General features: G+C 34.5%; 1 protein-coding gene across 1 annotated transcript in view; it reads left to right on the top strand.

The window, feature by feature from the left end:
• The window catches only part of LOC126811714 (uncharacterized), a 75,808-nt gene extending 58,266 nt beyond the window's left edge, over positions 1-17,542 (top strand). Inside the window, exons 5-7 of the mRNA XM_050537577.2 lie at positions 8,733-8,858; positions 10,060-10,179; positions 10,491-17,542. Coding sequence (XP_050393534.1) covers positions 8,733-8,858; positions 10,060-10,179; positions 10,491-11,170 — 926 coding nt within the window. The 3' untranslated portion in view covers positions 11,171-17,542. The remainder of the gene's footprint in view (positions 1-8,732; positions 8,859-10,059; positions 10,180-10,490) is intronic.
• The last annotated feature ends 176 nt before the right edge of the window (positions 17,543-17,718 follow it).

The following is a 17,718-nucleotide window of genomic DNA, read 5'->3' as shown; positions in this document are numbered from 1 at the left end:
TCCTATTATTTATATTTCTGACACATTTACCTCTATTGGCATATTTTCAAGATTCTGATCATTTACTACATACATGTGCAAGACTTGAAACTTATGAAACTCTTTTGAAATGGGTTGAGATACCTGGGTGACTTTCACTTTGTGCATTAGCCCAGCATCCTAATTACTATTGCATAATTGTGCGCCCTACATCACGGGTGCAATTCAGGTAGTTTTCGGGCCTGAGAGTCATCAGCATTTGGCAGGCGGCGAGCTAACCAGACCGTGGTTCATTCATTTTACGTCGATCTTCTTGAACATTATGTTTCTCTTTAAAGTGGTTACTTGTTGTGAAGGGAGATGGCCGGCGCGTCGCATGGACGACCTTACCATGAACAATTCATTGATCTAGGTTTCTATTATAAGTAAAATGTGACTTTATTCTTCGAGGGGTCGCGATCTGATCCTAGGTCTGGAATGGGGTCGCCACCCAAAAAAGGTTGGGAACCTATGCAATAAAAGAATATCATCCTTTATAACAGTCTCAGTAAATTATGATGGCAATATTTGGCAAAAAAAAAAAAAAAAAAAAAAAAATGATGTATGATTCTAAATTAATTCCTTGAATAAGGTCAGCCAGTTTGGAATTATGATGGCAATATTTGGCAAAAAAAAAAAAAAAAAAAAAAAAAAAATGATGTATGATTCTAAATTAATTCCTTGAATAAGGTCAGCCAGTTTGAAATTTTTTTTAAAAAAAAACTTCACCTGTAGAATAATTTGACGGTTTTGATGGCAAGTGTAATAAATGACTGAATTTCGACAGAGACGGCCTACATGTCTATGTAATTGTTTAAAAATTATGATCTCTATAGGGTCCACAACCTATATATACCATATTTTTACGCTATTTGAGAACGAAGGGCGGCCATTTTGTCTGTCAGTTTTAAACCAATTTTCATGAAATTTGAACTCAGTCGTCCCTAGGGTGTAACGGTGATATAATAATACGTTTTTTTAAATCGGATAAAAATTAAGACCTCTTTAGGGTCCACAAGCTAAAAACGCGATTTTTCGTACAATCAATGGCCATAATTCAGGAAGTAACATTCCGATATGCGCGGATATCGAAAGGAACCGAGATCTTTGGGTTATAAACTCACATTTCAAGTTTCAACAAAATCGAATAAAAATTATGACCTCTATAGGATCCACAACCTTGATATACCATATTTTTAAGCAATTTGAGAACGAAGGGCGATCATTTTGTCTGTCAGTTATAAGCCGATTTTCACGAAATTCAAACTCAGCCGTCCTTAGGGTGTAACGGTGATATAATAATACGTTTTGTTAAATCGGATAAAAATTAAGACCTCTATAGGGTCCACAAGCTAAAAACGCGATTTTTCGTACAATCAGGGGCCATAATTCAGGAAGTTAGGTTCCAATATGCGCGAATATCAAAAGGAACCGAGATCTTTGGGTTATAAACTCACATTTCAAGTTTCAACAAAATCGGATAAAAATTATGACCTCTATAGAGTCCACAACCTTGATATACCATATTTTTACGCTATTTGGGAACGAACGGCAGCCATTTTGTCTGTCAGTTTTGGGCCGATTTTCTATAGGGTCCACAACCTTGATATACCATATTTTTATGCTATTTGAGAACGAACGGCGGCCATTTTACCCCTAAGTTAGCTAACTTTCCAATGGGAAATTAAAATGTGAAAAAAGAGCTTTAAAAGTGAACCTGACAAAATTGGTTATTTCTCGACAAGGGAAGATGCTAGAAGCAATTTGTGGACATATATATGATCGTATTGATCCAATCTATATGTCCATTGGCAGTGGCGAATTAAGCTCCACCAAGGCCTGAGGCGGCAGTTGCTGGAGGGCCTATTTAGTTTTTATACGCCCACATTTTCATGTGGACGTACATTGTCGTCGCCCCTGTCCGTCCGGACGTCTGTCCACAATTGTTTGTAAACAGTCTACAGGTCACAATTTTTATTCAATTTCAATGAAACTTGAAATATAGGTTTATCACCCAAAGATCTCGGTTCCTTTCGATATTGGCATGTATCGGACTGTAACTTCATGGATTATGGCCCCTGATTGTAAGAAAAATCACGTTTTTAGCTTGTGAACACTGTAGAGGTCACAATTTTTATCCGATTCGGCTTAAACTTGAAATGTATGCTTATAACCCAAAGATCTCGGTTCCTTTTGATATTTGCGCATATCGGACCGTAACTTCCTGAATTATGGCCCCTGATTGTACGAAAAATCGCGTTTTTAGCTTGTGGACCCTATACAGGTCATAATTTTTATCTGATTTAAAAAAACGTATTATTATATCACGTTTACACCCTAAGGACGGCTGAGTTCGAATTTCGTGAAAATCGGCCCAAAACTGACAGACAAAATGGCCGCCCTTCATTCTCAAATAGCTTAAAAATATGGTATATCAAGGTTGTGGAATCTATAGAGGTCACAATTGTAATCCGATTTTGTTGAAACTTGAAATGTAAGTTTATAACCCAAAGATCTTGGTTCCTTTCAATATTCGCGCATATCGAACTGTAACTTCCTGAATTATGGCCCCTGATTGTACGAAAAATCACGTTTTTAGCTTATTATTATATCACCCTTACACCCTAGGGACGACTGAGTTCGAATTTCGTGAAAATCGGCCCAAAATTGACAGACAAAATGGCCGCCGTTCGTTCTCAAATAGAATAAAAATATGGTATATCAAGGTTGTGGACCCTATAGAGGTCACAATTTTTATGCAGTTTTGTTGAAACTTGAAATGTAAGTTTATAACCCAATGATCTTGGTTCTTTTCGATATTCGCGCATAGCGGACCGTAACTTCCTGAATTAATGGCCCCTGATTGTACGAAAAATCGCGTTTTTAGCTTGTGGACCCTTTAGAGGTCATAATTTTTATCCGATTTAAAAAACCGTATTATTATATCACAGTTACACCCTAAGTGCGGCTGATTGTACGAAATGACGCGTTTTTAGCTTGTGGACCCTATAGAGGTCTTAATTTTTATCCGATTTAAAAAAACGTATTATTATATCACCGTTACACCCTAAGGACAGCTGAGTTCGAATTTCGTGAAAATCGGCTTATAACTGACAGACAAAATGATCGCCCTTCGTTCTCAAATTGCGTAAAAATATGGTATAACAAGGTTGTGGATCCTATAGAGGTCATAATTTTTATTCGATTTTGTTGAAACTTGAAATGTGAGTTTATAACCCAAAGATCTCGGTTCCTTTCGATATCCGCGCATATCGGAACGTTACTTCCTGAATTATGGCCCCTGATTGTACGAAAAATCGCGTTTTTAGCTTGTGGACCCTAAAGAGGTCTTAATTTTTATCCAATTTAAAAAAACGTATTATTATATCACCGTTACACCCTAAGGACGACTGAGTTCAAATTTCATGAAAATTGGTTTAAAACTGACAGACAAAATGGCCGCCCTTCGTTCTCAAATAGCGTAAAAATATGGTATATATAGGTTGTGGACCCTATAGAGGTCATAATTTTTATCCGATTTTGTTGAAACTTGAAATGTGGGTATATAACCCAAAGATCTTTGATCCTTTTGATATTCGCGCATATCGGACAATAACTTCCTGAATTATGGCCCCTGATTGTACAAAATATCGCGTTTTTAGCTTGTGGGCCCTATAGAGGTCATAATTTTTATCTGATTTAAAAAAACGTATTAATATATCACCGGACGGCTGTGTTCGAATTTCGTGAAAATCAGCCCAAAACTGACAGACAAATTGGCCGCCCCTCGTTCTTGAAATAAGGTAAAAAATATGGTATATCAAGGTTGTGGACCCTATAGAGGTCACAATTTTTTATCCGTTTTTGTTGAAACTTGAAATGTAAGTTTATAACTCAAAGATCTCGGTTCCTTTCCATATTTGCGCATATCGAATTGTAATTTTCTGAATTATGGCCCTTGATTGTACGAAAAATCACTTTCTTTTTTGCTTGTTCTCTATCCATCTCTCGAAAATGTGGGCGTATCCTGCCTGGCAGCCACTGGTTAAAGTTAGAGCCAAGGTACTTGCTAACATTAAAAACGGGATTCGTCACTGAGGTTATAATATTATTAAAATATTAGTTATAACTATTGAAATTTGTCGTACAAAATGCTATTTCCTCATGATGGTGTGTTTACATCGAAACTAGCGCAAGATCTTTTGCTAGATATTTTTTCTTAAGCCAAAGTCGTTTGATATTGGTAATGTAACTTTATATGCCCATAAATGACGTCACGTGGATACAATATATTAAGCAAGACATAACCGAAAACTTGCAAGGATTTAATGTACATTGTAGGCCTCCGTTTAAAAAATAAGATCAGATCTCCAAACAATAGGGCCTATTTAATTAATTTCGGGTCAGGGCCTATGTTGATTCCAGTTGGGCCTAAACCCCACCCCCCTAACATTCATTGTCTATGCGTTTTTAATCGTATCAGACAAGTCTAAAAAAATTTTTTTTACAAAATCTTTGGGCCTGAGGCTGCAGCCTCATCAGCCTCACTGATAATCCGCTACTGTCCATTGGAATCAAATATGTGACTGCGTATATCAGTGAGTCGGAATGCGCAAAATCTAATTTTGGACTAGAGACAAAATAAGTGAAAATATTGATTTTGATTGAAATTGAGATTTTCACAAAAATGAATCTATAAATATACTATCTATCGACACAAAGATCAAAATAGCAATAAAAGATTTTAGAACACCTTTATTAGTCGTTTTGTAAGAGTACCGTATTCTTAAATCTGTCCTATTTCTTAAAATTCTCGGCGTAATTTAGTAAGTTTTTCTTCGCTCGAAGCAGGACGACCGGTCATTCCTCTTGCATAATAATTGGTATCGCTGTAAAGCGGAGAAACTCTAGTTTACAAATATGATCAAATTAATGTCGATGAATTGATTTTGAACGGATACAATTAAGTTTTAAAACCCCTAAAAAATATAAACAAACTCCGCTTGTTGCTATGCTGTCTACAAAACTTGTTTGCTGATTGGCCCAGACACCTCGTGCAAAGCATTATGGTTACGTGGCTGACTCAAGCGGGCGATAAATATTTGGTTTTGATGATAATGTTTTTGGGTACCTACATGCGATTCACTCTGATAAGTGGCAGAAAAAAAATTAATTCTGATCGTATATAGATTGCCGTTGAGTGTTAATCAAAACCATGTGGCTGATTATGTAAATTTATCGACAAGCGGGTGTGTGTCATTGAGTAATACTAATCAATTGTCACGGGTCAATGATAAAGCCGTCGACAACTCCTTATTTACTACGAATAATTATTCCAAGCGGTGATTATTTGATATCTCATATCATCTTTAAAAAAATAATTTATAGGTCTTAAATGGAAATAAACAAAATGGCCAATAATTTTCTTTTCAAAGAGAATTTTATTGATAGATGAATTCTTTTTACGGTCGCTTCTTCATACGGCATGCAAAGTAAGGAATGCATTTACTACGATTTTCGTCGTCAGCACCCTTGAAATCTTAAATAAAAAAAATATTAAACGACAAAATAGCAAATAAATGGCGGGAATCGTCGGATCAAATTTTTACTACGATTTTCGTCTTAAGCACCCCTGAAAACCAATGGAAAGATATATTCAACGACAAAACAGCAAATAAATGGCCTGGTTGCTATGGGATTTTGTTTTGGAACATACCAAATCTTTGCCTTGCTTTTTCTCAAAATTTACTTAATTGGGTAGCTTCAAATGGACACAACTCAGTCAATTTTTGCCCGATTCAAACAAACTATACTTCAAATTGAAGGTAATGAGTTGGAGAATCTGAAAATAACAATAACACCGTTTTCAAAATTTCCTCACTGCGACTCAGTATGCCATGGGGGGTCACATATCATAATATTAATTGAATAATAAACATACCTCATTACAACAAAATATTTGTTTTGAAGGCTAAAAATACAGCCTTTGCCAAAATAACATTACTTCCGGTAATAATGAAAATGTTAAATCTGTTCTATGAAATCATAAATGGCATTAGGCATCACATGGTGAAAATTTTATGAAAATCGAAAAATAATTGCTACTGGAATAGACCAAAAACCTTGAAAAGTGACCTGTAGAAAATCGCAATTTCTCTGCAACCGTACAAGAGAGAGAGAGAAATGGGATTTAACGTCCACTCAACACAAACTAGGTCATTTCGGGACTAACATATGGTGTCATTTTATTTCAATAGTTCGCTTGCGCGTAGGGGTCTTTAGCAGTGGGAGGAAACCGGAAGACCCGGAGAGAACCCGCGAGGTTGGACAGGTGACCCTACTCCTTGTCACATACAACCAGGGATTCGAAACCACGCCAGTTGACTCAATGACGGGCTTTATGATACAGCACGCACGTGCTAACCATTCGACCATCCAACCCCCCCTGCAACCGCACAAGTTAGAAACTATTTTGTGGTATCTGTATCATCGTATGGGTTCCTTCTATTTGTTGACTGGAAGCAAATATCAACATTTTGAAAACATTACAAATGAGACTCATTTCAATAAAATATCTGTTTTGAAAGCTAAAAAAATACTGTTCTTGTCCAAATAACGAAATTTCCGGTGACAGTGAAAATGTAAAATCGGATCCACCCAGTCAAAAATGGTATTAGGCATCACATGGTGAAACAAAATAGAAAATCGGATTATAATTAACTTGTTTACAGGCAAAATAACGTGAACAGTGACTCGTGCAAAATTGCCTGTTTCTTGGCAACAGCCAATATTACAAACTTATTTTGACATACATTTTCATCGTATAGATTAATGCTACAGGTTCATGAAAGTTGGAACAGTAGGATGTTAAACCCCATTTCAGTTCATTTCATTTCATGGAAGTTGTCAAGAAATATTTTAAAATATGAAAAGCCTGAATGCGTTGTAAGTAGCTTATTTTACACCCTTTTTAACCTTTAAATCAAAATGGCGCAAATGCAAACCGAAAAAAAAACAAAAAACTAATACAGACATATTTTGCATCTTTAGTAGGAGCAATCAGCTTGATCTATTAGATTTGTAAACATTAAGATTTGCTTTTTAAAAGAATTTATACACGTCAAAAGTTCAGTTTTGGGCGATATGGGTTTTTCTTTTACACAAATCAGGCAATAAATAATTAACCCAGAACCAATGAACTGAAATTAAAAGCGAAAAATCTTAAAAAGTGATCCTTGGTTATATCTCGGCAAGGGAAGGTATTGTGATATCAATATGACCTTGAAAAGTGACCTGTTGAAAATCGCCTATTATTCCGCAACTGAACAAATTAGAAACCATTTTGTGATATCTATATGATCGTATGGGGTCATTCTATTAGTGATTGGAACCAAATATCAAAATTATAAACAAATAACAAATACGACTCATTTGAATAAATTATTTGTTTCGAAGGCTATAAATACAGTTTTTGCCCAAATTACGTCATTTCTGGTGACATTGAAAAAGTTAAATTGGTTTAGCCTAGTCAAAATTGACATTACGCATCAAATAGTGTCACTTTTATGAAAATCCAATAAAATTGGCTCTCTTACTGGCAAAATAGCGTAAAAAGAGACTTATGCAAAATTGCCTATTTCTCGGCAACTGCTCATATTACAAACTAATTTTCACATACATTCTCTTCGTATGGATTATTGCTACACGTTTATTAAAGTTGCGAAGAAATTTTTTAAATTACGAAAACCCTGAATGGGTTGTGAATACAGAATAGCTCCTTTTTTCACCTTAAAATCGAAATGATCCGAAAACAAAATCGAAATTAAAAAAAGTGAGCCCGATGTTTTCTGCGCCTTTACAGGGCACACACTCTTTGAGTCATACCAGATTTGAAAAAAATAATATTTGCTTTAAAAAAGTGGTACCGAACTGTCAAAATTGTAGTTTTTGCTAAATTTATGTCACTTCCGTTGCCGAAAGGTAACTTTACTGGTAACAAAAAAAATGACATTTTGGACCATGGAGCATGTGAACTTTGTTTTATAAAATTCGGGCAATAAATAATTAACCTAGAACCGATAAACTGAATCAGCCAATAGCGGCCAAAATCATCGAGACAAAATATGTTCACATTTTTTCTCAAATCAGACGACCCTTTAACCCTGGGTAAAAGGCCATAAAAAATATTCATTAATATTCATTTAAATTTTCAAAATTTTGCGCCTAATATTTCCGAAGATTCGTCGAAAATAAAAAATCTAAAGAATCGTAGCTATGTCTCTGGCTATGTCAAAATCTATCAAGTGTTAAAATCCAACGATTTTTGTTAATATTACGGCATTATTTCATAAAACGACAACTTCGGACATTTCGCATTGTCGCAGAACATTCGAAATAGCTTTAATCTCTAAGTCACACCCACTTTCCCAGTAAAACCAAAGAAATTAGTTCAATCCGACAAGTATTTTCTGAGATATGATCAAAATGGAAAAAAAAAAATAATAAGAAGAATAATAATCCGAACAAAAACAATAGTGTTTCACTAAGCTACGCAGTGTGAAACCCTAATAAGCTTTCATATGAAATCTTAATAATAATTTAAGTAATCACAATAAGCTTTTAGACGAAAGTCTGAAAACCTAATTATAATATTGAAAGCCTAATTCAACTCACCGATGGGTGATTAAGCCTATTTGGGCTCTTGTACATTTCAGTAAAAAATAATTTCACCATTATTGAAGAGCAGAATCGAGACAAGGATGAGAAAATTGAGAATTTGACCAAGATGATGAGATTTAAAGACGATCTGATAGTTCGGAATAATAAAGAGATAAGTTCACGTAAGTGTACTTAAATTTCTCATATGCTTAGACCTCATATGTGAATGTTGGTCAAATCCTAGGAAAAACATTAACTTTGAACCAAATACCTGATCTGTGTTACCAGGGCTCCAAAATTTTGGAATAAACTGAGTTTAAAATAAGTTTTGTATTTAAGCTGGCCAAACTCTTTAGCACATGTTACTACTGTTCTACACAGAAACTGTAGCATGTTTGCTATTTGCCTCAATTTTGACCAAAAACATGAAATTATAAATATTTTACTCAAACACTACAGTCGGGGAAAAACCTTTTTGTTTAACTTTTAAGTACCAGTACTGATTTGTATTTATTTAAGTATTCTGTTATATATATCGTCTTCATGTAAAGAACATCTGGGTACTTCTGAAAGTTGCACTATATCCTAATAATAATCATAATGTGACTTTAAACTAGTGGACCAATAGTGAAACTAACGAAAAAATTAATGTTATACGCGCAAATTGAATTAACTCATCTCTCGTGGGGGGGAGGGGGTGTAAAGGGGGTGTTCTTAAGGGAGGAAGGGTCGGGGGTCTTCTTAAGCAGTGTTTTTGGCGACATCTGACTTATGCACGAAAGTTGATCGTTGTATGCAAAAGTCAAATTAAACTCAACATTTTGTCTAAATAACACAGGTAAAAACCCAACTTAAAGGAGCTAAATCGCTAATATTTGGGATCTAGAAATTGACACAAATGGGCCGCAACGCATATAATAATGTAATATGAATGTATATAAACTGATTTACATTCAATCTTTTCTGTTTTTACTGTAATTTCTAATCAGTTATGTTCGGCGAAATACGCCAGAAGTCTTAATTGAAGACAATCTTTAGCGTCTGGTTATTCCAGTCTAAACCGATGGTATTTATTGAGCATGCTCTCCAGATAAGAATATAGCGTCACCATTTGACTTGTGGAATATGTCTAGCCTGATTCTTTGAGTCCCTTGTTCCAAATGGCATTGAAACGCATTATGGTACACGATTCGTGTACCAAAGACAAAATGTTTATTTTGTCTTGAATATTGGATATCAGAAGCCCATCTTTTCCCTGTAAGATCACAAGACCAATGTTGATTTGAATTGACAAATAATTCGTCTTTTCAATGTCGAAGATTTTTGATGATATTGAGTTAGAGACTTAGCTACTTTAAAGGTGAATAAAATTATTAATTTCAGAAAAAGTAATCATCCGAATTCTTCCAATTGTTGGATTTATACTGGGTTGCATTGTTGCTGTTGTTGTTGTTTTCAAGGAAAATCTTATTGATGCTCGCTGGAAGCAGTGTCAATCTTCAGGTATCATTAATTAGTATTTAATGCCAATGGAGAGAAATTGTATTATCATCCAGGGTTTCTTTTAAGAGATGATTTATCCGTATAGTCGAGTTTTTATATGGAATAGTAAGATAGTCATTCTGGTTAACATCTATAGGATGTTCACATACCCCGTACATACAATATTGCAAATACAGTAAGCTAAATATATAAATGACATGAAATGGGATTGATCATCATACTTTTGTGCACATGCCATATTTTAGACAATCACCCATTCAAACTTGTAAATAACTCAATAATAACTGATTAACTTATATTTTGTTTTATAGCTCTATGCTGTGGAAGTAATAAGGGAAACATGCTCACAGTAATCGTTCCTGGTGAGCAATCGCCGGAGAAGGAGGGTCTAATAGAAAACCAAACACCTCAAGAAGACAAACTTCAAGCTTATCAAAAGATTTCTTCAGAGAAGAAATGCATTTTGGTTGATCAAGTCGAAAATCAGGAATACCATAATACATACAAAACAATAGAAGATAATAATCAAGCAAAAGAGAAAGAGATCTACAGAACTGCAGTACCAGACTCTAGATCACCAATGGAAGCGTCAGCCCCACCACCACCAGCACAAACCAATAACCTCCCAGAACCTATTCATCAAGTTAACCAACCGGCTGCTTCTGAAATACCACAAAGTCCACATTTACAACAGCAAAGAACAGATCTAAACCAGACACAAGGTGTTCATGTACCTGCAACCTCATATCATGACTGTACCATTATCAATGGTAATGTGAGCACGGCAGTTCTGTCTAAAGGTCACAACGGGAATGCCAATATAAACCCTCTTGAATGCAGAAGAGATTGTGATGAACAAAATGGCGGTTCAGTAACCAGAGCTAGGATGCCTACAGAATGCTCTGAGAATTTGGTGCAGGCCACTTACAATTTGCAGCCGCCACTGGACATGGTTCGTCCAGACCACCCAATGCAAACAACAAACTGCTGATTTTCCGTTTGTGCGATATATTCATTATTTCACACATTCATTTTAACTTTATAATATGTCTTATCACTCAAATTTATTACATTTAAGACTCCACTTTATCTAAACTCCTATTTTAGTGAAAAATCTTGTTTCCAAAACTGATATCTTGCTCTGTTCACAGACCAGTAAATCTCTGTTCCTTCCGAAATGCAAAATGGAATCCATGAAACATACTTTTCATTATTCTGCATGTCTTTTATGGAAGAATCTACCTTTGGACATAAAAATGTGTAAAAATGTTGAAAATTTTAAGATTACACTGAAAACTCATTTATATTGAGCAATGAAGAAACCATAATATTCAACTGATGACATACTTATTATTTTTGGTGTATATTTAACTTGCAACTGCATTCTATCTTATTTTGTGTGTAATTTTAATGTTCTTCCTATATTTTACGTGTATATGTTGTGTAGTTTAGGAGTGACTTACTAACCCAAACTTCTCACTTTAAAATGCTATTGCATTTCAAATGATTTTGAATTTATCCTGATATTACATGTATATATGTCTTTGTAGCTTAGGAAGGACTTATGGAAGATTAGTTATTGTTTTTTGCAAACTAGTTGCCTCATTAAAAAAAGTTTTTATTATTATTATTATTATTATCCGGGGTTTCTTTTAAGAGATGATTTATCTGTATAATCAATTATGTATTGTCAAATGTGAGCGTTTTCAAGCACCATCTTTCAGATTATTCTGTAAAATCAAAACATATAATGCATTAATGTACACATGTAAATTTTAGCGATTATCACTACAACTTAGAAAACTATTGGGTTTCTACTGTCGCATAGTTTAAAACGGTTTGTCTAGCTCAAATAATGAGTGTTGGATTTATAACTGTATAGATTCCTTTCAGTTAATAATTAGTTTGTTAATTAGACATGGCAAGGTTTAGGGCCGTTTGGAAATGTTGAACCATGAAAAATTGATGAAATATTTTCTATTTTATTTTGCTGGAACATTTATTGTTTATCATATCATCTTGTAAGAGAAAGTATCTTCCACCAGATTTTATTCTGTGGTGTTTTTCACCACAAGAGTTCCACAAGATATTTGACTCGAAAAAAAGAAATAAAAAACATTTTTCAAAAATATATATGCTCAGACACCCTTATCTGCCGGTGTAGTGACACATTCCACAAGATTTTCTCAATACTTTTTGGTCTGTGGTATTTTTACCACAAAAGTGCCACAAGAATACCGGTGATTCTGATAGAATGTTTTTGGTCGAAAATCTTGTGGCATGTAGTACCACAAATGGAGATAAATGGGTCTCAGAAGAAATTTTTGAAAAATTTGAATTTTTTTCTTAGTACAATATCTTGTGAAACTCGTCTTGTAAAAAAATTTTTGAAAAATTTGAATTTTTTTCTTAGTACAATATCTTGTGAAAAAATACCACAGACCAAAATTACTTCTAAAGATAGGTTGCCAGGCAACGAAACATACGCCCACAGCAGCTATATCGTCCGGGCAGTCAACAAGAGTTGTCGCATATTTTTACTTTTTTTGGTAATGAAACATTTATAATACATTAAAATCTGATTAAGAGTAACAACTCATTAAGTAATTATCAGAAAACCATTAGAATTTGTTTGGTTTTTATAAAGTTCTGACCCATGCTAACGTTTAGTATACAAAACTTTTAACATCATGGATTTAGCTGTTCAAGTCGTAAAGATTCATTGAAAATCAATATACTTGTTCGTCTCAAGACCTTAAACTCTGTGTATCAATCTGAAGTCAATCGGATGATAACTTTAGCCTCTAGAGCGTCACAAGATTTTTCTAAGTGATCAAGGGCCATAACTCTGACAGTAATTATCCGAAATCGTTGAAAATCAATATGATTCTTCATCTCATTGCCTCAAACACTGTGTATAAATTTAAAGTCAATCGGATATTAACTTTGACCTCTAGAGCGTCAACAAGATTTTTTGAAGTGATCAAGGGCCATAACTCAGGCAGTAATTATTGAAAATCGTTGAAAATCAATAGGTTTATTATAAATTTAAAGTCAATCGGATATTAACTTTGACCTCTAGAGCGTCCACAAGATTTTTGAAGTGATCAAGGGCCATAACTCTGGCAGTAATTATCGGAAATCGCTGAAAATCAATAGGCTTCTTCGTCTCATGACCTTAAACACTGTGTATAAATATAAAGTCAATCGGATATTAACTTTAGCCTCTAGAGCGTCCACAATGACCAACGGACGGACGGACTGACGGGGGCGACAACAATATACGACCACATTTCAATGTGGTCGTATAAAAATTACATTCCACAGACTCTTAAATTTCAATGAGATTTATTTAGTCGAATATCTGTCCAATACCTTGTGCAACTTTTATGGTGAAAAATTCCACACAAAATCCCCCAAACCTTGCCATACATATAAATAGAAACTCCTGCAAAATAAGCACAACTACACGATACAGTAGTTGTATAGTGTATTTTTGTTAATTGTATGAGACTATTGTTAAAGTTGATATTGAGAAAACTGTATACTGTTAAAATTTGTGACCAATTGTGACCATTATCCAAAGCATCAAAGTATTTTGTGTTACAGGTCATAGCATATAACTGGTTGTTACTGGTAAAAATGACTGGGGTAATGAAGACGGGTCACTGGTTGAACAGATTGTGATAGATACAATTTTCTTTTTTATCAAAAATGCATTTTTTATCCCCATAAAACATTTTTTGCCCAAAAAACAACTTCTTGCAAACACAGATTATCGCCTCTTCCATATGTGCTAGGTATTAGTATTCTACGCATCCTGGAAGACAGGAACAGTGCCCGCTGATCTAGTCTAGTTGTGGGTGTGGCATTTTGAGCGTGTCTGTTAGGGGTAACCCATCGCACAAACTGACTGGCAGTGGTCATTCATGATTCCTGTGGTGGTACTGAACAACTCCAAAGCTTTTTTAGGTGGTACAGATTCCAGCTTATCTAGCCAAGCTGTGGTCTGGAAATTAGATAACTCTTGTCAGGGATACTCCACCACTACAAATGTCTGGAAATTACATAGCTCTGTCGGGGGTACCCCACCACTAGAAATATCTGTCAAAGTGTTTTTGTAATACTTGAAGATGTAATACCAGTACCGGTACTTTAAAGATATAGTCTCACAAAAGTATTTATCGGGTGGTTAATTCCAATAAAAGTGTGGCAATTTTGGTATGGAAAGTAGAAACACCCAATCTTACTAGAAAAATACTGGATTCCATAAAAAAAAAACACCCATGGAGCACATACAAGACAAAAATGATGATTAGGGATGTCTGCTCTAGTGACATCACAGGTTGCACGCTTGATGTTATATATGTTGATAAACTTGATGGTGAGCGGACTTGGAAACATGACTTATTTTTTATAGCTTGGGGTATTTCCTTGTGAATACAATGTTTTTAGAAGGATTTTGAAGCCAAATTTTGATAGATTAATTATTTCGAATGTTTTTCGTCTAAATAAATCATCAAATCACCTGGTTTGTACGCAGGAAGGTATTTTTAATAAACAGTGACATTTTTTCGGGAATTATCACTTACTCACTCCTAGGGACTAACTGATGGTTCAATTTATTTCAATAATTCAATGGTACCGGTACATGTATAGGGGTCTTTAGAAGTGGAAGGCTAGCGGAGGACCCGGTAAAAACCAACGAAGTTGGACAGACGACCCCTAATGGCAGAAAGAAATGAAAACTATGCTACGGACAATATTGGGCGAACGTATGAAGCTGAAATAAGAATGTCACAAACTCTTTAAGTGTGACTTGTAACAAATAGTACTTTGATGTGGCATTTTCTTTTTCTCGAAAAAATCGTAAGGAAGGCAACCATTTTTAATGCAAACAAAATGATGTCTGTTCATTTTATAGGAAAAAGTTAAACTAATTTAAGTGCTTGATAGCAATATTACCCTTCGACCAGACATCGTAAAAGGACAGAGAATATCGATTTTAAAAATAGGATGGCAAATAAAGAAAACGGATGGCGATTTGTGTCTTGTCAAATCACCTCTGCCTAAATGAATTAATGTATATTTATCAAATAAAAAATGAAATAAAGTAAAATAGAAAACTTTGATCAGGTGAAAGAAAATATTTAAAAAAAATGATAGGGAATAAATATAAATGTACACATTGTGAACTTCATTTCCCTGATGAAGGTCTGTGAGTAAAGACCAGAATGTTGGAAATCAAGGGTTTACTTAATTACTAAATCTATGTATATTTTAAACAAATAATGAATACAGAAAGCAGGAGACTATTAAAATGGGTCTGTTCGTCTGTCTGTCCATTTATCCTTTTGTTCATCACACTTAATGGGACACAATAACTCTACTTCTAACTGAGCTAGAATGTTCAAACTTGGTGTAGGTGTTTATTAGGTGAATGCCTTGATGGAGTTCGAAGATGAAGCCATTTGATTGGTTGATGCTTTGGGACATGATAACTTTGGTTCTAATTGAGTGAGAATGGTGAATCTTTGTGAACAGTTTCATTAGATCCCTTAACTAAGTTTGATGCTGAGCATTTTCTGCTAGGCTAAGTAGACACTTCAGTCTGTGTGTTCGAGACTTTGGAACATAATAACTCTCCTTCTAATTGAGGTAGAATGTTCAAACTTGGTGTAGGTGTTTATTAGGTGAATGCCTTGACAGTGTTTAATGATGTGCATTTTCCATTAATTTTGATTGGTTGATACTTTGGAACATGATAACTTTGGTTCTAATTGGATGAGAGTGATGAAACTCAAGAAGTATAAATTCATTATACCATCGCCTTGACTTAAGGGGGGTTGGGATGGCCCAGTGGTCTAGAGTGTCACGCTTCGACCTCTAGCTGGCAGGTTTTCTCTGGCTTGCGGTTGTGGTTTTGATCCCTGGTCTGAGCGTATATGGCTTGGAGATAGGAACGCCTTCTCAACCTTGTGGGTTTACTCTGGGTACTCCGGTTTCCTCCCACAGAAAAGACCTCTGCACGTGAGCTAAGATAATAACAATGAAAATAAGACAACTTGTCTGCGATATCACCTTCGGTGGAAGCGGCTGTTAAACAATAAGAACAACAACCATGACTTAGTTAGATGATGGGGGGTTGCATGGCCGGATGGTTAGCGCGAGCGCGTTGTATCATAAGGTCTTGTCATTGAGTCAACCGGTGTGGTTTCAATTCCCCGGTTGTATGTGACAAGGAGTAGGGTCGCCCACATCCTTCGGTTTCTTCCCACTGCTAAAGACCCCTACACCTAGTTTGTGTCAAGTGGACGTTAAACCCCATTTTTCTCTCTCTCTTTCTCTCTCTCTCTAGTTTGATGATGAGAATTTTCTACTTAAGATAAGTAGCGATAAGCAATTTGATTGGTCAAAACTTTGGAACATAACAACTCAGATTTTAATTGAATTCATTGATTAAACATTTTCTGCTAAAGCTAAGCAGAACTAAGCAATTTCATTGGTTATTGCTTTTGGGCAAGATATCTTTGTTCTGTGTTTCTGATGGAGAATGTCAAACTTTGACTGAGTTCGATCGTGAAGACTTTCTGCTTAGACTGCTCAATATTTTTCAAAAAGATAATTGATAAATGTGAAATTAATTTGTATGTATCATCTATTTATTTTGGGATATCAGCAAGGGACATAAGCCTCACTGTTGGCTTGTTATTTTTTTTTTTTTTTTAAAATAAAATCACAAAAAAAAAAAAAATGTGAAATTAATTTGTATGTATCATCTATTTATTTTGGGATATCAGCAGGGGACATAAGCCTCACTGTTGGCTTGTTATTTTTTTTTTTTTTTAAAATAAAATCACAAAAAAATAAAAAATAAACAATTACATTTTTCAATGAAAAATGTAATCTTCTTTCGTATTTTCAAATGAAAATAATGACTGGTCTATGGACCATGGTATTAAGAATGGCTGGTCCATGAAGGTTAACTTTATTAAGATGTATTTTTCTATAAGAATGGCTGGTCCATGGTATTAATTAACGTACTATGTACGTCGTATGTATTGGTTAATAAAGATCTCTGAATTCTATATCTATTTGTTGAGAGGTAATAAATTGCTGTGTGTTAATAAAATGCCCTTTTTCTTGTTATTAATCTAATTTCAATATTACATACCAGTACATCAGAATTCACACTGTACAAAATTAATACTATGGTAATTAAATTTTGAAATCAAGTTATTATATTTTGAAATATAGTAGTTACTACATTTTGAATGAGTTAAGTAATTACATTTTGAAATATATGGTGATATTTTGAAATATAATATGGTGATATTTTGAAATATAATATTGTATATATTGAAATATATGGTAGTAATTGAAATATATGGTAGTAATATATTGAAATATATGGTAATATTTTGTAACACATGGTAATATTTTGTAATATTTTTTAACACATGGTAATATTTTGTAACACATGGTAATATTTTGTAACATAATAATGTGGTAATATTTTGTAAAATATGGTAATACATA

The sequence above is a fragment of the Patella vulgata genome, chromosome 2 (genome assembly GCF_932274485.2).
Source record: "Patella vulgata chromosome 2, xgPatVulg1.2, whole genome shotgun sequence".
Lineage (NCBI taxonomy): Eukaryota > Metazoa > Mollusca > Gastropoda > Patellidae > Patella > Patella vulgata.
The sequence above is the reverse complement of the archived record's forward strand: the minus strand, read 5'-3'. Positions and strand labels throughout refer to the sequence as shown.